Raw genomic sequence first — 24,565 nt, forward strand, 5'->3', positions numbered from 1 at the left:
GTAATTAATTCTATTCAATTATGACTAACATGGCCACCATATCATCAAGTGTTACTGTTTGAACAAAAGGTGCTGTGCAAACAGAATTGAAAAGAAACTGTAGGATCTTTCATCAAAATGCCAGTTTGAAGGACCATAATTTTTTAGCATTCAGAGATAAAAAAAGATAAAAATCTATAACCTAGTAAAGTCAGGCCTGAATTTCACACAAATGTGGGATTATATGTATGTGTAAATATATCAGTGCCCACCTGTTCACTCATACTGTTAATGCCATCTGGCCCGAGCAGATTGACTGCTTGCTTGACCAGGTCAGTTCGTCCGCAGTTGAGCATCCGGAACCCCAGGTCCTGCAGGAATTTTGCTTCTGTGGATGCAGCGTCCAGTTTCCGTGTGGCAGAGAAGCAGTCGTCTGCTCTGTTGAATAAAAGGACAGTCCAGACCACAGTTACACAGCTCCAAACAAGAAATACAACTCAATGACTATGGCTTTTATTAGTTTTATTTATTTTTCTTTATTTATTTGTTGTTAATTTAATTTAATTTAAATATAAACATTTACAACAGTATACTACATATATTATAATATATATCAAATACAAATATTACATGTAAATATTTATATATATTTATACATATTAAATATAAATATGAAAATTATTTTATATTACATAAACGTACCTGTGAATAACATATACATGTACATATACAATATTATTAAAGTATATTAATAATTACCTGAAATTGTTGTTTTATATATATATATATATATATAAAACACTGTAAATAATATATAATACATATTGTATATATAATAATAAAAAAGTAAAAATACAATATATATTATTTTTATATATATATAAAAATCATCCAAACATTATAAATAAATAGCATTTTATAAAATAAAATATTTTTTTTTGTATAATAATATACTACTTTTGATCTTTAATTGATTTAATAAACATTATAATTTCTTTAACAGAAACTACTACCAGGTTCTAAATAAACAAATAAACAAATATACAAATAATATGGCAAGATTTCACTTCAAATTATGTTGCCATGGAAAAAGAAACCCTGACAGGAAACATTGTTTGTTTGCCAAGATATCCTGTATCTGTTTGGTTTACAGCGTGCTCTTGAAAATAACTTTTTTATAACCATGTTAAAAGCAATAGCAAAATATAGCAAAACATAGCAATTCAGAGCCTGTAACTAGGAAACTAAAGCCACACAGGAAATTAATGATATTTAATTAATAAGGGACGCAGTATGAGTACATGTTGTGTTTGTACTGTACTTCAGTGAATGTAATTAAGGCATTCTACATGCATAGTGTGCATGCTGGCTGTGTATTTGTGCATGTATGGAAGTGACGTTGCATCCCAAACATACTTTAGCTGCCGCGGCTCACAGTCCACCCCAGGTAACAGCAGTCGGGCTGCCTGTCGTACATCGTCGCTGTCCACAGAGAAGCTTCGGCGGTGTTCTGTGTGCGCCATGGCCACCCGGATCCACTCCATCAGCGGAGGCAACACCAGGAATGGCCTGCAGAGACGCAAGAGAGACATATTTAATATTAGAGAAGCAGTTTACCTAAAAATTTCATCATTTTTCATAATTTGTTTTCGTCCAGAACCATCATTTCTTTCAGTCTATTGCGTCTAAACCTTTGTCTGTTAACGCATGTTTCGTTCTTCTAATCGCATGTTTGATACTTCTTCTAATTACCTTTGCGATTTCCATTTTGGATGGACACATCTGTTTGCGTGCATCTTCAGGATACTTTAGAGAAGTAATCATAAGCTCTCTGGTGAGATTACAGTTGCTACTAATTACCAGCGCTAAGATGCATCTAATTAGAGTGGCGGAATATAAAAGACCTGTTGCCATCCTGACAAGTTTTCAGTCAGAAAAAGAAAGCTGGAGATTTGAGCTGCTCATTACCAAGAAAACACTCTCATTACAACAGATGAATCTGAAGGCAAAAAATATCCTTAAACAGCTGCAAATGTGCTTCTATTACACTTTTTTTATTGTGCCAACTGCCAGTTTTACATATATAAGATTCAAAACTATTCTTTACAGCGCAAAGGTTGAGGAATATGTGGAAGTTGACTCAACTACAGTGAGTCACGATGATTATGACCATGAAACTCTTTGTATGTTGAACATTTTGCTTCAAGCATTTCCGAGCAGCATATTCAACATTATTGCACTGCAGTTTAACCGAGTTTAGAGTGTTGCCAGGTTGTTGTGGATCAACATGCTAATAATGCCAACAGCTAAATAATATGACAATATGAGAAACATACACAGTTGTGTCCGCCTACACTTGTCTTTGTGACAAACTTGTTGCAAACACCCCTCTGTGTTAAAAAGCATGCAGTATGTTGGGCAAACCATGTTATCATAATTTCCAAATTAGCCGTCTGTGCACACACACTTAAAGGAGGAGGCATCTGACCCTAGAAAAATGCCTTTCCAAAACCTATTCAAGGGAACAAAACCACAAAGCTTCATCTTGATACCTCTATCATCATCTAATTGTGCTTCCTGTGACCTAGCTTTGCACAATCCACACTCTTCCTCCCCGGACACCTACCCACCGCAAGAAAGCCTGCCAGGAATCCGAGCTCCACCAAAACAAACCGCAAACCCTTCTCTGTTTCTCTTCTGCCTGAATAATGTGCTTCTCAGCTCCCCTTCCTTCGAAGAAATGTTTAGAGGAAAAGGACGTGGTTCTCATTCCAGTCTGTGGTTTGAAAGTGAAGTTTTTTTGCACTATAGATTTCAACAACTTTGTATTGACCAGAGGAAGGGAGTTGCCCTATCAGACTTTCTTGTACCATTTAAGAGTTTTTATGGCCTTGAATTGGATACAACTAAATATAAGACTTTTTATGGACCCACGGAAACCCTGATAGATTTCTATTTATATTACATTTATTATATCTAATACAATTTATTAAATATTGTAATTTATTTTAATTATTTTTACATTTAATATGTATAAGCGAAAGTGAAATTGAAGTGACGCCTGGCCAAGTATGGTGCTCTGCATTTTTACCCTTCCAAGTGCAAACACACACACACTCTCGAACCATTAGGCCACGACAAACACACACACACCGTTAACACACACTCAGAGCAGTGGGCAACCATATTGACGCTGCGCCGCGACCTTCGGGTTATCACGTCTGACTCTCGAACCATTAGGCCACGATTGCCCCAATAAAATGTATTAGTGTCAAATAAGATATTTCTATCACTATACATATCCATGCACATACACAAACAATAAATTAAAACAATAAATGAATAAATTAAAAGATGGCAAATATTGCCAAACGGTCAATTTGAGAACAATTCTTCCTATTATTAATTAACTGTCTTTCAGATCTAGAAAAACTGCTTCTAGGAAATAATTTTCCTAGATCTTTCAGTGTATTTCATGTTGGAAATTATGCATTATGCAATGTGGATATGAGCGTCCACTCGACTCAAGTCTGAAATCTAAAACCACAACCCTGAACCTCTCCAGACGCTTCTTCACTCTGATCTCTTGTTTTCTTTCTCCATCTCTATTCATTACCCCCCCATTCATTTTTATTCTATCCTCATCTACCATCTATTTGATTTTTTTCTGTCATTCTCTCATCTTTCCCTCTCTCTTTCTTCCTCTACTCTCTCATTCTTCTGTGAGAGGCCAAGAAAGAAATGAATATAATAGAGCAGACTGTCTGTCCCTGGAGAAGGAGGCAGCTCGCTGATGCACCTATTCTGTCGAGCATTGCATGGGCGTCCCACAGGGTCCTTGGATAGGGGGCTTTTTATCACATCTGAGTGATGTGGGACTGTCTGGGACGAGATGTCCTGATGGATTTATCGATGTGGAGCGGATGCTGAACATAACTCCGTGACAATCCATTAACGCTCTCCTCCAACAGAAGTTATAGAGTTCTACTGTATTTTCATTGTGTTACAACATTGCATAAGGGAATTAAAGATTATGTCTAAATCACGTTCTCCTTGGCATCCATGTGCCCTTATAGTGTGAATGCGGTCTTTAGTTACCCCATGGTGATTGAAAAACTCTTGGGCACAAACTGACATACAGAAAAAGGACGCATTGCACAAAGCAACAGTGCACTAGATGTCATTTGAACAAAATGTCGCCACCATCATGTACCGGAAGCTGTTTAGCCTTGCCAAGGTGTTTAAAGTGGTTGTTTCTTATTGCTATGTGTGTTTTTTTTCTAGGTGTGCATAGATAAGGCACAGGTCCCTGCTTAAGCATTTTTTTTTTCATGGATTTTTCAGCTGTTTTATCATCTGCCAGGCGAAAAGACTTAAAAGTCATGTATTTTTCAGGATGCACTGAAGCAGATATTTCTTAGAGCTAGTGAAAATTAGTAAACAATGTACTGTTTTCACTGGCCAATACAGATATTTAGAAAAGAAGGGTGGCTAATGACTTAAATACTAAAATGTATTTACAATGTATTTTGTATGTTTATTTTTTATCATATTTATTATTTATATTATATATAATTTGTTTACAACATATATCATTTTTATCAAATAAAAATGCGCATTTTAATTTTTTTGTGAATTTTGAGAAAATATGTAAAATAAAATGAAGTTACATAAAATACAAAATGAGTGAATTTAATTATTTTAAAATATATTCACTATATTTTTATTATATATGATTTTCAATTGTTTTTGAATTTTGAGTAAATATGTTTTTTTTACAACACAACAACAACAACTGAAAATTGAAAATGTGCATTACCTATTTACAAAGATGAATGGTCAAGCAGGGCATGGTTATGATCAAAATAACAGCCAAATAATCAGTTTGGATATTGCTAGTAATACTAGTGATGGCTGCGTTAGCAAACACCACAAATTAAATATTAGAAATATTTATCTGCATGAGCCCTATATGACTTCTTGCACTGCCTTAATTAACTGCATTACCGTGACATACAGTAGCAACTTTCATGCTTCTAATACACAGCATGCTCTTACCTCTCAGTGTGCAGGGTGATCTTCGAGGGTTCAACATTAGGGTTTTCCCACTCCATCTGAGGACAGTGCATGAAGTAGCAGAGCGTGTAGAGGGCTTCCGGTTCCCAGTGCATGGTGCCAGTGCAGTTCTGGTGTACAGGCGTTCCATTGCTGGAGTTCATGATGTGCAGTGGCTGAAGGTGATGCATGGCACGAGACACCAGGTCACCTACAGGGGGCAGTAAAGACATGCGGTTGAATGAATGAGAATGTACTTTTACAAAGACCCCCTCAAGACTGTGGCTTTGCATCAAATAAAGCTTTTACACAGTATTTGACATAAAACTAGAGGCCTAATACATCACCACATGCACAAAGAGACACAGACAGTGGGACATTTGACAGGTAGACATTCATTAAAGAAGGAAATGACAGCAAGAGGATAACAACCTTTCCCCTTTCTCACTGAAATCTGGTACAGGGGATACCGAAGATATTGCTCATCTTATGGAAATGAAACGTGTCAAAATGTCACAATATTTCTATTACACCTTAAACTGAAAAAAAGCTAAAATTTCAACAAAAACAGAAGAATCTGAAAATATGCAGTTCTTCTCTGAATTTAGCACATCTAATCTCTATAACAGACACTCATGAAGTTTAAAGTGCTTGATAAGGCACTAATCCAGCGGAAGAGAGCTTGGGTTTCAAACACACTTTTCAAAAGTAATCACTATTCATCAAATAGTTTCTTATAAATTTGCCCTTAAATTTAGAACCAACCAAAAAAAAAAAAAAAAAAAACAATGCACCTGTTAGACAGAAACATGGAATGTGTTAAGATATTAGTTGGTGAGACCTATTATATATTGACATATATACACTAATTAACTTTAGTGATAAAATTATTAGCTTGGATGAATCACTGAGCCTTCTTGGCAAAACAAGGGAAAATTTAATTGGTTCTTTGGGATTTTCAGCAGTTAGAAACAACAACGTCTAAACACACTGCAATTATTGAGAATGTGCGCAAAAGGAAGTCTGTACACTCTGTTTTAAACCTTAACTTGTGTCTGTGTGTGTGCTGTTTTCTTAGTTTTATTGGATGAAACACTAAGGCAGCAGCTGGTGAATATCACTCGCCATCAGACAAACACAAACAATTCATTTCGTTCTCTCTTTAGGACACACACACACACCCACACCCCTCCTTACACACAGCTACACTGACAGTGCTACTCTATAATGGCCTTGTGAATTATCCAAATTAAAGCCTTATCAAGAGCAAATCTACTCTCTTTCCAAGTTCACTCCTCATTCAAATTTTATAGAGGACAGCTGGTTTAAAGAAGGCAATCAGGCATAGGTTTTTAATAGTCCCTATAAGAGCTTTTTTTTATTTTAAAGAATTTAAATGTTTGAAAGCAGAGTTCAGCGTTAACATGTCATACATAATCAGATTTTCTTTAAGCAGTAAGTAAAGTATATTACCTATTTATATTAAATTTGCATGTATGTGTGTGTATACGTATGTATATTAGGGCTGTCAAAAGAGTAACATTTTTAATCTGATTAATCACACCCTTTTGTGTGATTAATCACGATTAATCACACACATATTATATACAATTTATCTAGTTTAACACGTTCACACACACACACAAAATATATATATATATATATATATATATATATATATATATATATATATATATATATATATATATTTATACCTAGTGTATATTATGTTTATATGCAATTCACAGTGTATTTTCTGCCATCTCTGATGAAATCAGCCTGGTTTTCTTTACATGAGCGCTATTTTTAACTTATTTGAATGCATTCTTTTATGGATCATTGGACTGAAAACTTAGAAATATAGAAAAATAAATTGTGCTTCAGTAATTTTGTGTTAATTGCATTAAATTAATGTACTAAGGATTTTTGAATTAATGGCATGTGTTAATGTTGACAGCCCTTATATATAGATCGATCGATAGATAGATAGATAGATAGATAGATAGATAGATAGATAGAGGTAAACATTTCTTAAATATATACATGTATGTTTGTGTATTTATATATACATATAAATATACACAGTACACACACATTATATAGACACACACATATATATAAAAAGAAGTATATTTGAGGTGTAGTATAGATATACTGTATATAATGGGTATTGTAATTTTTCATGCTAACCAGGCATTTTTTTCAGGCATTTTATTTTCAACTTACCCTGCATGCATGCGTGCATCAATAAATAAATAAATAAAATAGAGCCATTTTTTCATTTACATCTAACCAAATACATAAAATGAGAGCTCTTTTTTATTAACAATTAAATAAATAAATAACTCTTCCAGTGTACAAATATCCTGCCACATAAAACTCATCCACTAAGGAAGATAGAGGGTCACAATCTTAATATTTAATGCTTCACTTTCCCTAAAAAAGGAACAATAGAATGTAATTAGTTACTTTTTATGAGTAATATTATTGTACTCTTAAAGTGCTCTGTTTGAGAGTAAGATTCAAATGAATATAAAATCTCTCTCAAGCCTTGTATGAAAAAGTGCTTAAAACCCATCATCAGAAGACTGGCATGTTCGACTGCTCATGAACAGAAGCACACATTTTTTCACCTGTCCAGATGGTCTGAAACACTTCTTTTAAGCTCTGCCAAGCACCATTCATCTGAAGCTAGCCTTCGCTTGATTGTACCAGAGTGTGCAAAAAAAGAATAACTCTCTCAGCAAGAATCCGAAAAGATTTGATTCCAGTGTGACCACTGTCCACCCTGGGAGTTACTGTTAACATTGTACATTTTGCCTGAACAAGTTACTATTTTGGCTTTTGCTGCTTTAAGGTGAAATGTCACTGACTTGGAGCTGCACAAGGATGACGAGAAGCTGAAATAACAGACGAAAACAGCCAGGACAGAATTAAAATCTGCACAATTCAATGAGCAGATTTGCAAGTTACATCAGATTTGAAGCGTTTCATCTCTTAAAACAATACTATGTGTCATTGTGTTGACCTAATAAAAGGTTCTGGTGTAGTGCTGCAGGGGCACTGTTGTTTGATTGCGATAAAATTTTTGTTAAATTAAATAAAAATTATTGGACCCCATTGGCCCTTGCTCCTCAATTGGTTTGGCTCAGCTGAAATGTGACCTGTGAATCACCTCTGGAGCTCACGGGTGTGTGAGGAGCACAGCTGCAGGCCAGAGGAGTGGAAAGACCTCTGAATAGCACTCATACTCACCATTGCTGAGCTTTACAGCTGGTGACCTTTTTGAAGAAGACATACGGCATCAGCAGAAAATATGACTGCTCTGTCACAATACTAAGAATCAGTTGCCAGTAGCTGTGGATCTGGTGTCATTTCCATCACAATTAAATCTAATCAACAGTGCTGAACTGACCAACATAATAGAGAAGAAAAAGACATCACAAGGATTCAGTTCTCTAAGTATCTTGTCTCTTGTATACCATCCACTGTATATATGTTAGAATTAGTGTAATTGTGGTTAGCAAATACTAAAATGAAAACAGTTGTCTGAAATTAAAAATATAAACCAATTTAATTGGAAAAATTGAAAAGTATACTAAGACACATTTAAATAACTCCAAAATAAATTAAAATAAAATTGACCACAACTAAATGTTAGAATTTGATAAAGAATATATATTTTACATTTCATAACATGCCTTCATTAAACATGCAAATGTGAAAATTGTCTCTCTCTCATATACACTCTATATACATTAGAATCAGTGTAAATATGGTTAACAAAAACTAAAATTGAAACTAAATCAAAAATTTAAAAGTAAACTAAAGTCCAAAACAAATTAAAATAAAATAAAGGTGGTCAAAAATCTATTTATTATTATTATTTTTTTAAAGTTTTGTTTTTTGATTATTTATTTATTTTTATAACTTGTCTCCATTAAACATACACGTTACAGATCTTCTCTCTCATATACAGTCTATATATGTTAGAATGAAAGGAATTATGGTTAAGAAAAACTAAAATGAAAACACATTTTCTGAAATAAAAAAAGCGAAATTTTTTTTTTAATTTAAACATGAACTTTTACGTTTATTAATTAATTAAGATTTTTTAACAATTACATTTTTACAAATATTTTAAGCACAATATTATTAAACACTACATTGGCAGCAAAAAAAAACAACAAAAAAAACTAAGATAAAATTAAAAATAAAAAAAACAACAACCAATGATTAAAAACTAAATGAAAAAGACAAATTGATAGAAAAAAAAAAGAAAAGAAAATCTTTGGCAAGCTAGCAATGCCTTGGCAACTGCCCACAACAATTTTGCACAGGCAAGCACCACTCAAAATGTCTTCCTAAAATGTAAAAAACTAGTTTACACTACTATAATAGACACACAACAGGCTCCAAAACATCTGCTGACAAATGGCAAAGCTGGCCCACATTTCCAGGCTAGTTTGACACCTCATACTCCTCTCTTTACCACAATACAACAGAGTCTCTCGTTTTTTCAGCCTAAGCCTTTCGGGTGTGATTTAACTTTGAAATTGCTCCAATTATAGATCCACAAATTCCCCTTTACTCCCATCTTCTCTTGCTACAGAGAAACAGGCAGCCTAAATGATAGATCCTCTACATGGCCTTCTCTAGTCTAATTGCTCTTTGGCGGCTGGTGTAGTTTGGAGGGTGTCAGAAGAGGGGAGAGAGCGGAGGCATTCTCACGTCTTTATACTTTGTGGTAATTATTCTCCGGTCGTTCCCAAAAGGCCTCTCAGGAACACCTGCATTAATCATGAAGAATGACTCGGAGGAACTCCCTCTCTTTCCTCCCTTCAGCAGATGCTGGAGTAGGAGGTGTAATTATGAGGAAGAGATCACACCCCCGTTGAATATGATGCCGCAGAGATGCCCCGCGAGCCCATCCACTCTGCCAAGTGCAATATTGAGGCATAATACTCTACTTTTTTATTTCTTGCTGTATAGTTTTGCATAAAATTGAAAGAGAGAATCTTTGAAGGTAAATGAGTGCTAACTGAAGATGGTCTACCACCTTTTCTGCAATATGTGCAACTTTCAGTTTTGGCTCAAGTCACCAGCCGGCATGTTTCACAATCCAATCAATTTCTGACCGATATAATGAAGTCCTGGTCTATATTTTTGAACATCCCGTTTTAATATGGAAGTGTGGCACTTTTTGGTTGCAAAATAGGTTGCAAATGTCATTTCATGTTAACTTAAACATATTATCTTTCACTATGGACAAGAAACCATCAGAAACCATCATTGAAAGTGACCTTCAATGATTTGAATCTTAAGTAGGATGCAATCTAATAATGATGAACCACAACCTGAAGCTTCAAAGAGACGCCAAAGGACAAAGTCAAAGCCGAAAGACTGAAACTGTCCCTTTTGGTGTCAAAGCAGCATGGCCCCTTAGAAGTTTATTTCAGAGGGCATTTACAGAGCCAGGCAATCTCCTCAACCTTACTGAGACACTTCACATACAGCTCACCAAGGCCTTACTGACAAATAAAGACAGGAGCGAATATTTATTTTATTTAGTCTAGAAGTGTTCAAATTATTAAAATAATTCTGTTATTATTGATTATGCATGTCTTCTATACAATTTATTCACTGAAAATTGAGCTAGTGAAAGAATGAATTATTATTATCTGAGTTCAACTCAAAGACTCAATGATTGTATCAGTTAACAGCTCACTGGAGAGGTAATATTATGTGCACGAGTCATATGGAATACTTTTATTGGGCTCATTTGCACTTTTGGAGCTTTGCAGCAGCCGTAGTTGATATGAACCGTCACTGTAATCAGTAATTTGTTGGTCATGTATTTTAGGAACGATGTCTGTTTTTTATTTTATTTTATTTTTTCTCTCTCTCTGTTTTATTTTTGTTATGTTTTATGATACTCTGTAAAGCACATTGGTCAGCCGTGGCTGTGGTGCTATATAGATAAACTTTGACTGTAATAGTGTTGTTATTGGTAACTAAAAATATTAAAATATTTTTTGGTAACTGAAATAAAGCTAAAACAAAAAATATAAATATTATATAAAAAAGTAACAAAAAAAAAAAAGAAAAATTCCAAAATACAAATAAAGAAAAAAAAAATCAAAAAAACAAAATAAAAAAAATAAAAATAAAAAGAAAATAAAAAAAAATAATAAAAACAATAAAATTAATAAATACCATAAAATGTTAATATACACTAGAATAAATAACAAAATAAAAAAAAAAAAAAAAAAAAGCAAAAAAAAAAAAATCACATTAAGAATATTTTCTCTCTCTCCACACAATAAAGATAAAGTTATAAAACTTCAAAACTGCGTAAGGGTAAGGAAATGAAGACAGAATTTATATTTTGGGTGAACTATAAGTGGAGCAATTACACAGGGATCAAAAGCAATAAATGTTGCTGATTTTTAATCAAATTTCTCTTCTTTTTTAGTCTAATTTGTTTTGTTTATCAGTATAAACGCTCTCTCACCATCAGCCATTCTGATTTTGACTCAAGGTCAAAGCCAACAATGGTCTACCTATAAGTGAGGCAATCTGTAAGAGATCAAGGCCGGTGAATCACTGGTTATGCCTGACTAGTCAGCAAATGTGTCACTGAAACAGGTGCCTTCATTTAAAAGTCACACACATACACAAACAAAATTATGCAGTGTGTTTGCGTATGCATATGCTCTCTGGAGGCCGTCATACTGAATCCTCCAGAGAATGATGATTGCCTCATCCACCTTATGTGGCTGTGTGGACCGGAATTATAAAGGCAAACTATCACTGCAGGCCATGATTCATCTAGCTGAGGACTTGACGCCATTAACAATGGCAACTCACAATATCCATCACCCAGAGGCCAGAAGCACAGAGTGTCTCATCTATGGGTACATTTACAACATGACATCCATTACAAATAACCACCTCTGGGAAGCCATAACTACAACCTCCTAGTGCAGATACTATATACTAATGGCAGTCATAAAACAGTTCAAGCCTTGTAATTTGATTTGACAAACTGCTTGTGTCATTCTGCTTATCTGTGCTGTCACACTGTAACTGCGAGTGTGATATTGCTTTTGTACAACAATTCAATAAACAATTTAATATTGAGTGAATTACAGTTTAACACAATATTGCCAGTTACTTTGTGTAGTTTTGCTCCACCAATGGAAATATTTCAGAACAAAGTTACAATAGAACCATTGCGTGTTGTTAAAGAATTGTTTCGTTCAGCATTTGATTCATTCGTCATACTTGACTTTTCGGTTCCTGAATTAATCAGCATTTTTTAACTAATTCTTTAAGTGAGCGATTCAATGACTCATTTATTAAGATAGGCACTTGTTTTGTGCCTAAATAAAATTGCACTTTTGAATGAATCATTTAAGTGAATGATTAAATGACAGATTTATAAAGATGGTCATTTGTTTCTGTTCCTGAATTAATCAGCACTCTTGAACGAATCAGTTGAGTGGATAAGTCACTGACTCACTAATAATACAGTCACCTGTCGCCACCTATTGGCAAATCAATGTAACTTGCAGAAAGAGTCACTGAAAAATCCCCAGCACTAATACACAGACTGTCTGGAAGGCGCAAACACAGACAAGCTGAGTGATACTGTACAAACAGTAAAAATCCCAGATGCACTGTAATTTGAGGACCGGAACAAACTGTTGTATAATCCTTAATTAATCACATATATTACCAAAGGCAAGCAAAACACAGTAACCACAAAGTATAACACAGAACTTGGGATTCACGTAAATTTATTTATCCTAAAGCAACCCTAAACCCTGATTCCAGCTGCCAGGGGTGTTGCTTTCTAAGCTTTTCTCATGTTTTATGCATATATGATGGCACCTCTCCTTAAGGGAAACCTTTGCAGTGGTTTCCAAGGAGCCAGAGTAGGATTAGTGAGTGGCAGGCTGGCTTACCTTTATGCCCCCAAATCTGATTTTATGATGAAATAATTTGAGATGTAAGATATAAGACAACTCATCTCATAAAACTCATCTCTGGAGGTGACATGGGGAATAATGAAAGACGTGCACTCAGCAGCGCTCTTGAGTGCTGGGAAATAAGACGGAAGAATTAAGATGACCTGGGTCTGAGGATGCTTATTAGCAATGTTTATACAACAAACCTCTGAGGCACGCAGGGGAGTCCTTCATGTACACTGTTCTTAAATGCCCTTTTACATAATAGTTCTGGAAGTGTGCAAAAGTCATGAGGATTTGCTCAAACATAAAAAACAAAATACTAAATATCTTATTTTGTGTTCCACAGTAGAAAGAAAGTCATATGGATTTTAGAATTCATTTTTGGGTGAACTATGTCTTTAAAGGAATAGTTCATCCAAAAATGAAAATTTGCTGTAAATTTACTCACACTCAGGTCATCCAAGAGGTATATGAGTTTGCTTTTTCATCTGAACAGATTTGGAGAAATCAGCGCTTGAGCTGATATTTCTCTCCTGATTCAGACAAGGCTTTTTCACTGGAGAAAGCAATATAATGGATAGCGAAGCCATTTTTTATTACAAACATGCAGCTTTTTGCTTCACAAGGACATGAATTGTGTGAATTACTTGTAGATTATTATGATGTTTTTATCAGCTGTTTGCACTCTCATTTTGACAGTGCCTATTCATTGCAGGGGATCCATTGGTGAGCAAGTGATGTAAAGCTACATTTCTCCACATCTGTTCCAATGAATAGATCCTGATAAAGAAACAAACTCATCTACATCTTGGATGGCCTGAAGGTGAGTATATTTTCATTTTTGGATGAACTTTCCCTTTAAACCTAATACGTAAATGTTGAGTCACACACGTAATGGAATTGCTTTACTGAAAAGAATTGCAACTGTGTTGACAACAACTTCCCCTTAGATCTTTTGCAAGTCCTAGCTGGAAGCCAAAGGAAATTTCTGCATAAAAGATTGTCTCCACAAACGTGACAAATGGAGGTGTCTCAGTATTAACTACCAATGTGAAAGCAGCAGGAAATAGTGTCGGAGCTTGTATAATTACTCCCTCTCAGTATAATTACCGGGTTTTCATTTGACCGTGAAATAAAGGCACCTTGCTATGCAATCTCCTGCACAGCTCGTGGGATATTTTTTTCCATTGAGGCAGCACATGACGTTTGCCTCCATTAAAATTTGAAGTCTCTCATCTCATTTTCTGGAAGGGAGCACAGCTCAAGTGCACATTTATATTATCAATATTCAAACATATGGTACATGCATATTTCATATTGTGTTGTCATAAAAATAATGCATAAAACTCAAGCATGTAACTTCCCTGCTGACACAAGCTGATCCAGCAACAACCTTGCCTGTCCACACTGAACACCAAACTGTTGTGTGACTAAACTTTTCAAATACAGTATCTTGTGATTGCTTAACAAACACCTTTGGACCAATGTAAAAAAAAAAAAAAAAAAAAAGATGACCAAAATGTCTTATGCTGATTAGGATAAAAACAGAAAAGATTTTCACTTTGAGTCACACCTGATTAGGACATGTTTTAGCATCACAATTTTATATTATGTATGTATTTCAAAAGTGTTAAGCAACCTAACACATTCATTTCAGTATTACAAGCAATTATACTAAATTAGCAGCTGTTCTGTGCTCATGCTGATGCATGCTATGTTAATTACACTAAATCAAAAACAATCATGTGCCATATCGGCCGAGTTTGCAGTTATCCTGAGTAACATGAGAGTTGTCAAACTTTAACTGTCAGGAGGCTTACATTAAGCCTGACAGCAATGGAATAATGCACTTGAATCATTTGCATGTCATGTACAATGCTCTGTATAAGGTGCAGGCTAATAAGGTGAACTAATTAGAATAAAATCTTCCAGCTATTATTAAATTACAATGCCCTTTTAATTGTGATCATTGAAAGGTGCCTGCAGCACATTGTTTTTTTTTTCTTTTCACAATTTGCTCTTTGAGGTCTGTCAGCAGTGGGCAGCCTGCAGAAAGAGTGGCAGGTTAGGAGTTGCTGCAGATTGTGCAGATGAAAATAATGACTCAATTGCCCTTATCTGTCTGGTAAGCATCAGAGTGTAAAAAAGAGGCTTGTCTTCTCAGAGTCTTTACTAGTGCAGTTCTGAAATGCACTTGCAAATCTTTAACAAGTTTCCTATTGAAACAGAAAGGTGAGACAGGACATACTATATATATAGGTGCTCATTCCCTTTTTTTATTATTATTAAATAATAAACATATTGTAGTTACATCACACCAGTGATATTTACTTGCTAATCGGTTGCAGATGTTATTTAGGGACATTCTTATCCTAGCATTTGACTGGACAAAAATGTGTAACAGGATGACTTATCAATATTTCTGCTCCACGTTACTAAAAGAGAAAGTGTGTAAATTTTACATGCACATATTTGCTAAATGGGAGTTTAGTCAAAGTTTAGGAACACACTAATGTGTAAAAGGCAACAAAGCAAATACATAAGGATTAAAGTCCACAAAACTGGATAATTCGATCTTGTAGCTTCAAACATCATATATTATCCTAAAAGTTGGTAGTGAATACTTCAGCTGTTTTCTTGCTTGTAAAAAGGATGAGACATACAGTATTTCTCATTAGTCCCATCCTATGATCTGTTTTCTGCACCAAAGAATCAAGTAGGCATTTTCCCTTTGTGCTCTTTGATCATTTAGATTACTAACAAAATTGTTTGAACAAGGATTTAGTAAAGTTCAGAGCATGTACCCTTTAGACACAAAGCTTTCAGACAGATGATCAACTTCCCAGGGGCTGTGTACATCTAAATGTACGTGTAAATTTGTGTATGTGAGTGTGTGTTTAGCAAATAGCCGTGTTTTTGTCCCACAGTTTGCTGTCAAGGAGTCAGAGGGGAAATTGTGTATCTCAGCAGGTAGAAATAAGTAATGAGGAAATGTTAGACATGTCAGGTTTAAAGGACATGGAGTCCTTAAAAACGGAGAGAAAATATCTGGGGAAAAATGTCTTAGCATCCACATTTGCAAATTTCCACATTGAGTTTTTCTTAGCTTTGCTTAACTACCATTATTAAGCAGTCCAAAGGGCAAGCGTTGTGTCTTTTGTAAAAACTGGAGAAGTTACTTTTTTTTCTCTCTCACAAAACAGGTGAATAGCTTAAATCTCACTGAAGTCCTCCTTAGGCAGATCTATATATAAAAAAATGACTTTTTAACTTTTCACAATAAGGTTTAATTATTACATCATTGATCATTCTTCATTTAGGACAAATTTAAGGGAAAGTATAATTTTTAAGAAAGAGAAAAAGAAAAGAAACAATTTAGGCTGAAAGTGACAGAAAAGACATTTATAAAGTTACAAAAAACTATTTTAAAAATAAATGCTGTTTTTTCAAACTTTCTATTCAGAATTTTTTCTTTTTTAAACACTGATAATGATATAAAATGTTTCAGCATATTAGAATGATTTCTGCAGGTGTTTAAAATATAAGCTATTTTAAATATTAAAATCCTCAATTATTTTAAACTGTAATATGTCACAATAATATGAGAGACACATAAGAGATGTAATTCAAAAATACTTAAAGCATAACCTTTTTTTTCTTCTTTTTCTTGTTCCTTAAATTTTCACCCAGACTTAATATTACTCTAAAAGCTAAATCACACTGCACTGACAGCCACCAACCAACGTTGAAAATCACTAGATTACAATATGTCACTTCTCAGATATTCTACGACCCCAAAAACAAGTAGTGACCAATGCCAACAGATGCTGACAAGAGTAGCACACTGATGTCCGTTGGTGTTGGTCGGTGTCTGTTAGTGCAGTGTGAATTAGCCTCAACTTGCTAAGCATTTAACAGCTGCTCTGATACTGAAGTGGCACTTGGTGTGTTTTCGGGTGGCTCAGGCCCATCAGGAAAAATCAAAGAGGATGGGGAAAAAGGGGCTTGATTGGGCCATCTTCATTTACAGGCAAAATGGAGATGATTTCACTTCTTTCACTGACACTGGACATCCTTATCATCAATACTGCTGGTGACATTTAAGTGTTAGCTAGAAAAAAAAAGGAAAATTTTCTGCTATATATAATAGCTATAATTTAGAAACCTATAACTAGAAGAAGAAAAACGGTTAGCTTATAAACTTGACATGTAGTGCATTTCCATGAAGCCAAATCAGTCACAACCAACTCTTAATTGGCTGTGTTGCATATTAAGCTCACATATTAAAACATTGGAATTACACAGGATGAAAAATATTACAGATATAAAAGTAAAATAAAGGTCAACAGTCTACTAAATGACTATTAGACATAATAGTCTAATTGAGCTGCAGGTCTATAATTAAAATCATTGCTATTCAGTTTATTTTTTATTTTTTTGAGAACTATGTTCATATTCCATTTAGACTTAATAATAAACCTACTTAAGTTATCCCACCAAGAGCAGTGAGGGGTTTTCTCTATGTCTTGTCAAGATTGTGGATTGATTAATATTCCTTAATTGCTAATTTCCTATGCATAATCTAAAGGCCTCTGGTAAATGGAACTAATATATTTCACATGCTTCATTTTGTTTCAGCCCAAATATTGAAAGCAAAAGTTTATTCTGGACTTTATAAGCTCCAGAAAAGCATGTATTGGAGATTTTTCAATATAGCCCAAGGCTTGAATAAATAACTAAATAAATAAAGCTGGGAATTATGGTAAACCAATAAGAAAGCTCAGTGCAGGCCGAACTCTTCAGGGGATTTTTGGAGTGAGTGGAGAGACAGATGTCTGAATTACAGCCATATTGTAAAGGGAGCTGCTTCTCACAGTTTTCATGCACCAGCATTTAAACAGAAAATAATTCTGATTATTTTTGAGAGAAATAAATAGGATAAAAACCCATGGATGATTTTTGCACGGGGGATTGAAAGCGAAAGTGAACTCTAGAGACATTTACTATAAAAGTATGTGCTTGTTTAATTGTCACTGGTGTATAGCTTAAAAAACGACCTTTTAAAACGTTGTATCATAACATAAGCAGCCTTCAACACAGTGGAGTTTGTAATGGGTCGGCCTCATTGTTAACAGCCCACAATGTATCATGTTTCCAAGTTCATTTGCCTAACGGATGCTTTTAACATCAGCGGTGTATGTGGTTTCACACAGAGAGATGCCGGGACGCTCATAAAAAATGCTGGACACTCACTAACGAGTACTGTTTTGCATTACACCACACTGACAGTTACCGGACTGTGATAAGGACACTGTGAGATCATTAGAGCAGACATAAACGATATTTCACACAGCCAAAACTGAGAAGATTCAACAGGGAAAATGAAAATGCATGGGGACTTTTCAACAACAACAACAAAATAGCTAATGCATAATCCAGGCTTTTATATTTCATTACTCAGTGTGAAAATGAGCCATAATTAGTTAACTGTCAATTAGGTGGCTTTTGAAGGGTTTGCTGTCAATATATAAATGCTTATTGTACATTGTATAGACAAGACTGGAAAGGTGGAAAAGTCAATTATAGCTGATTATTATGCCTTATCTGTTGGCGCAACAGCTAATATTATGCATGGTTATATCACCAATGCCGCATTATGACATCAACCTCAAATCTGTGCTAATAATTTATACAATAACACAAACACCCTGCAGCTTCCTAAATAATCCAACTAATGTGCTGTGCCTATCTAAGTCTATTTAGTATTCAATATAAATGACTATTAAGCACTATTAAAATCACAAAAATACTGTAATATAAATCAACATAAATACAATAAAAAAAAAAACACCACAATAAAAAAAAAAAAAAAAAAATAATAAAACAAAAACAAAAACACACACACACACACTTACAAAAACTCAAAAAAACACACACACATATATGGGTATATATAGAAAAAATTCACCCCCCTTTAAAATAATCACATTTTGTTGCTTTGCAGCCTGAAATAATGACAGACACAGTTTTTGTTTCATCCAGCTGTATTTACTCAGTGCAACTCAGAACATCCAAGTGAAAGATGTAACACGAACATGTCATTAAAAAAAACAAACAAAAAAAAAAAACACAATCACTGAGTTGGAAAAAGGATCACCCCCTTGTGTCAGTATTTTGTTGAACCACCTTTGGATGTAATTACAGCCTTTAGTCTGTTGGGATTTGTCACTACTAACTTTGCACGGCTAGACTTTGCAATATTTGCCCACTTTTCTTTGCAGAACAGCTCAAGTTCAGTTCAATTTGATGTGACTGTTTGTGGACTGCAGTCTCCAAGTCATTCCACAGACTTTCAATGGGGTTTAAGTTTGGGCTCTGACTGGGTCATGCAAGGACATTCACCTTTTTCTCCTTCAACCACTGTGTGCTCAGTTTTGCTGTGTGTTTTGTGTCATTGTCATTGTCATCCCATTGACAACTTTCTGGCAAAGGGCAGCAGATTTTCCTCAAAAATTTGACTGTATTTTGCCCCATACATTTTTCCTTCTATCCTGACAAGTGCTCCAGTCCCTGCTTCAGAGAAACACCCCCATAACAGGATATTAGCACCTCCATGCTTTACTGTAGGAATGCTGTTATTTGGATGGTGGTCTTTACTGGATTTCTGGCAGATATATAGTTTGGTGTTGAGGCCAAATAATTAAATTTTAGTCTCATCTGCTTCAGAATCTTCAAGGTGTGTTTTGGCAATGCTGCATGTGGCCTTTCTTGAGGAGTGGCTTTTTTCTTGCAACCCTCCCATATGAGCCACACATTTGTGGATTTGTGATATTGTTGTCACATGAAACAACTACAAATCTTCTGTAGGCATTCCTGTAACTGCTTCAGAGTTGCTGTAGGCCTCTTGGTCACCTCTCTGACCAGTTTCCTTCTGGCTCTTTCATCAGTTTGGAGTTATCAAATACCTTCCACTTAATAACAGACTTCACTGTGGTTCTGGGCATTGATAAAGCCTTTGAATTCTTTTTGCATCCATCTCCTGACTTGTGCCTGTCCACAACTTTATCTCATGAGATCTTTTGACAGCTCTTTTCATGCTGAGCTAATCAAAATGACCACAGCTGATCACAGCTGAAACTCAATTGGCTTTGTGTGCCATTGAGAAAGTGATTAGCTACACCTGATTGAGTTGAATATATATATATATATTAGATATATATATATATATATATATATAATATATATATATATATATATATATATATATATATATATATATATATATATATTATTTTAAGTATGACCCAAATGTTCTCTAGAGATTCTCTGAGACCCACACAAAAAAAATAAAAAAAAAATATATATAATATTGTTTACATTTAAATATATTAATATATAATTCAACAAACAAATATATGTACATAATTTATTAAGGGGAAACAACTGTTCTTAATTTTGCTTAAGTATGTAGCTTGAAGCAAAATAAAAAATATATATTTTAAATATAACCCAGAAATGTTCTTGACAGGGTTTGTGAGCTTCACCTAATCAATACTAATTTATTATATATACTATAAATTATATATATAATAATTGTGTTAATTCTGCTTAATTAAGAATTTAGCTTGAAGCAAGAATAAAAAATAAGGTTAATTTTAAATATGACAAAAATGTTCTGGGTTTTTGTGAGTTTTACCCAAACAAAATTAATTTAATACACAAAACAAGCAAGCAATAGCCTGGTTGCAATGCTTGCCCTATTGTTTCACATTGCTCAAGTCTGTTTCCCAGCAGAATGCAATGTTGATTAGAGTGACAGAAGGGTCACTGGCACTCTGTAATTTACTCAAGTCCCTTTGCACACATCAAATTTCCCCTCCACAGTGGGGTCACATGTATTCATTTGGCAGGCACACTTGACGAGACATAATCAGTGTGGATGATGGTGTTCTCTTTTGCATCTTGAATTATTGGGTTTTGTGTGTGTTCACTATGTTTTAAAAAATAACACTATAATTAAAAAATAACCATGGCCACAATCCTGCAGAACAGTCAAGCGCTGAAATTCACTGCCCCACACAAGCTAACCTCCATCACCAAGACAAATATACAAAGAGCTGTTATTCAGTCTAACGACCATCGAGGACAATTCAGGGAGACACACCCCACTCAGTAAGGGTAGGGCCTTTCAGCTTCTGACCGCTGGCTTCATACACCCAGACAAGAGACTAAAAAACAGCTAATTCAGTGGATCATCCAGATGTTAAACAGCTCAGGGACCTGACACAGAATGTTTGCCAAACTAAGGTCATTGCGAAATTTCACAGGTCTCAGAAGAAATATTTTGACTAAATTTAAACACTGACACAACATTCACTTTAAGTAGATTACATGTTATAAAAATGTACACTCTTTCTCTTCTCAGAAAAACAGACCAAAAACACTGATGACTCATCCTGCACTACAGATTTTTGTCCAATCAAATGCTCTCTACAATGAGAATGCCCCTCCCCCTAATACAACCTGCTTATTTTGAGTAAACAACATGTACAAATAGTTGCTAATAAACCTTTATACAAAGTACAAAATGTTTTTTTTTTCTGAGGATTTACAGTACCCTTCAAAGGTTTGGGGTCATTATGATTTTTTAATTTTTTTTTTTATAATTAGTTCAAAAGTTACAAGAAAGACTTTTCCTATTTCAAATGATTGCAGTTTTTTCCCCTTCATTACAGAATCTTGAAAAAAAAATCACTGTATCACAGTTTAAATATTAGCAGCAGCATAAGTGTTTTCAACACGGATAATAATAAGAAAGATTATTACTAACTGAGCACCAATTTAGCATATTATAATGATTTCTGAAGGCTCATGTGACACTGAAGACTGGAGTAAAGACTGCTGAAAATAGCAACTATGCAAGTAGAAAATCATGGCTAAAACATAACTAAAACTTCTTCCTCCCAAACTTCCTGTTTCAATAAAAAAAACACACCAACACACATTTCTTGGCATGAGAACTTACTGAGCTCTGCGATGCTCCCAACGCGGGTCGCCAGGAGGGACTGTTCAATGGTTCGGAGTTCAGCCTGGCTGTAGGCATGGCCCTCTCCGGTTTTCCCTGCTCGCTGCTGGTCACGGTGCAGGTTCAGACTGTCCGGCAGGCTCAATACACCTGTGGGACAAAGATCAGACAATCAAATATAAAAACAAGCATGTGAATGAGCCAAAACCAGATAAAAAAAACATTTGGACCAATTGGACCAAGAGACTTTGAGAGCGAAGTGTTATGACATTATCATTGTTTGAGAGGCAAATCAAACAACCCCTGAAGCAATTAAAAACCGCTATTTTTGTGTTGGACCTTTTTCAAATTGCAACAAGCCACTCGCCCACAGGTGAGTTCAGCAGCGTGTATTGGCTGGAGCCCTTGTCGTCCAATGTTCATTCAATAACCCTAATCAAATTCACAGCGCAGCAGCCAAGGCTTTTGTTTGAACGGGAGAATAGGCAGTGACAGATGGGATATTGAGCTCAGCTACAGGTGAATAAAGACAGACAAGCAGCTATCTGTCTGAGCTAAAGGTTTCACACGTTGGGACTGTATTGTGTTTCTGAGCTGGTATTAATTAACGGGTGATATCTGTAACTATTTGTCTTTCAGACATCCCTAGCCATTTGCTTTGTAGTGTGTCAGTCGACAGAACATTTAAGCAATATTGCTTTGGTGATATTGCTTTTATATAACAGATCAATAAACTAGTTAATATTGAGTAACTTACAATTTAGGCACAGTATTGTCAGTTATGATGTCTATATTTGCTCCGCCAGAGCAGATTCAATAATTCACTCATAAAAGAAAGCCACTTGTTTAATTCCTGAATGTATCAGTGTTTATGAATGCAAAAATAAAACACTAGCCATCTGATTTGTTCCTGAATAAACGATCGCTGCATTGGTTGAGAAAATTATTCAATGACTCGTTCATAAAGAATTTGTTCCTGAATGAATAAGGGTTTTTAATGAATTGGTTGAGAAAATTATTCAATGACTCGTTCATAAAGACCACCACTTGTTTTATTCCTGAATGAATCAGTGTTGTTGAATGAGTTGGTTGAGTAGATGATTCAATGACTTACTCAAAAAAATATATTCCAATAGTTTTGTAAAGAAAATGATAAATAAACTAATCAATAAATTTTGTTTCCTGATGAATCAGTGTTTTGGAATGAATCTGTTAAGTAAATGATTCAGTGACTCACTTACAAAGACAGCCACTTGTTTCATCCCAGAATGAAACAGTGTTTTTGAATTAATTGGTTGAGTAGATGATTCAATGACTGACTCATAAAGACCACAACTTGTTTTGTTCCAGATTGAATCAGTGTGTTGAACGAGTCGAACAAATTGTATAAATGATTCAGTGACTCAAATCATAAAGGCAGTTATCTAATTCACTCCATAATGGACCAGTGTTAATGGCTTAAAAGACTGCCACTTCAATGATTCACTTATAAAGCCAGTCCTCTAAATGGATCCTGAATGAATCTGTTTGATTCCAATGACTCAGTTAACTGTCGCCACCTACTGACAGTAGTGATAAAAATTCTCAGTACTGTTGGACTGTACTGTATTTTACCACTCTTGGGATGCCACAACTAAATGTTGTAAAAATATGCATAGCATACATAAAAACAGTGTTAGAACTAACATGTTACATAATCAGATTTCAAAAAAATTACGTAACTTGTTAATTGTCAAAATGAATCCACTTTGGAGAGTTTTAGTCAGTTGACTAAAACACAAAAAAGTAACCTAGTGTACATGCATTATTTTCAATAAACCTTAATGTTAATGCATATTGTAACATTACATGTTATAATAAGTAACACAATATTTAAACACTGTGTTTTTAACAGTAACATTCTCCAACACTGCACAGAAACACAAAACAGCCTACTAGGAAGCTATTTTAAGCAGGTTGTTCTCTTGATTTTCATCTAAAGGGATTTGTGTTGTCAGTCTCCCAGAGGTGGGTAAATATCCTGTATCCTGTTGTATATTGAATGACGCCCGTTAGCACAAGACAACACAGGGAAAGAAACACAGAAACTCATGAAGTTTTCATAGCACCATGATTAAAATAACCTAGCATGGCGAGTTCTGGCTGCTGCGGATCTCTTTGTGGTTAGTGAGTTAATGCATAATGGAGGATGTGCAATATTTGCCAGATGGGAAACAAGCTGAATGCTTTGTCAAGAGACACAATGTTGTTCATGGTTGACATGATGCTTTTAAGGAATTTTGCAGGGAGTTCAAGTGAGGGAACGCTTTGTTTTGGGTGACTGTCTCATCTGATGAAGTTTCTTTTAACACGAGTGCCGCAATACAGCATGAACGTTTGCATGTGTGCGGCCCCTAATGAAGCCGCAGGAAATCACACAAGGCAGCATGGTGATGTCAGTTACAGTAGTATTTTGCTAGAGGTTTTCGTACAGTTGAGTGAGAGGTAAGAGAGGATGATGTATTCCAGAAACACTGGACTGTCTCTGACT

At 35.0% G+C, this 24,565-nt stretch overlaps 1 protein-coding gene across 2 annotated transcripts in view; it reads right to left on the reverse strand.

Annotated features, from left to right (window-relative positions):
• Positions 1-24,565, reverse strand: part of LOC109079735 (ankyrin repeat and BTB/POZ domain-containing protein BTBD11-A-like) — a 123,157-nt gene that overhangs the window by 20,940 nt on the left and 77,652 nt on the right. For both annotated transcript variants that reach the window (XM_042748890.1, XM_042748887.1), the window contains exons 2-5: positions 22,036-22,185; positions 5,038-5,245; positions 1,396-1,548; positions 252-417 (exon numbers count right to left, since the gene is read on the reverse strand). In XM_042748890.1, the coding sequence (XP_042604824.1) occupies positions 252-417; positions 1,396-1,548; positions 5,038-5,245; positions 22,036-22,185 (677 nt within the window). The remainder of the gene's footprint in view (positions 1-251; positions 418-1,395; positions 1,549-5,037; positions 5,246-22,035; positions 22,186-24,565) is intronic.

The sequence above is a fragment of the Cyprinus carpio genome, chromosome A4 (assembly GCF_018340385.1).
Source record: "Cyprinus carpio isolate SPL01 chromosome A4, ASM1834038v1, whole genome shotgun sequence".
In the NCBI taxonomy this organism is placed as follows: domain Eukaryota; kingdom Metazoa; phylum Chordata; class Actinopteri; order Cypriniformes; family Cyprinidae; genus Cyprinus; species Cyprinus carpio.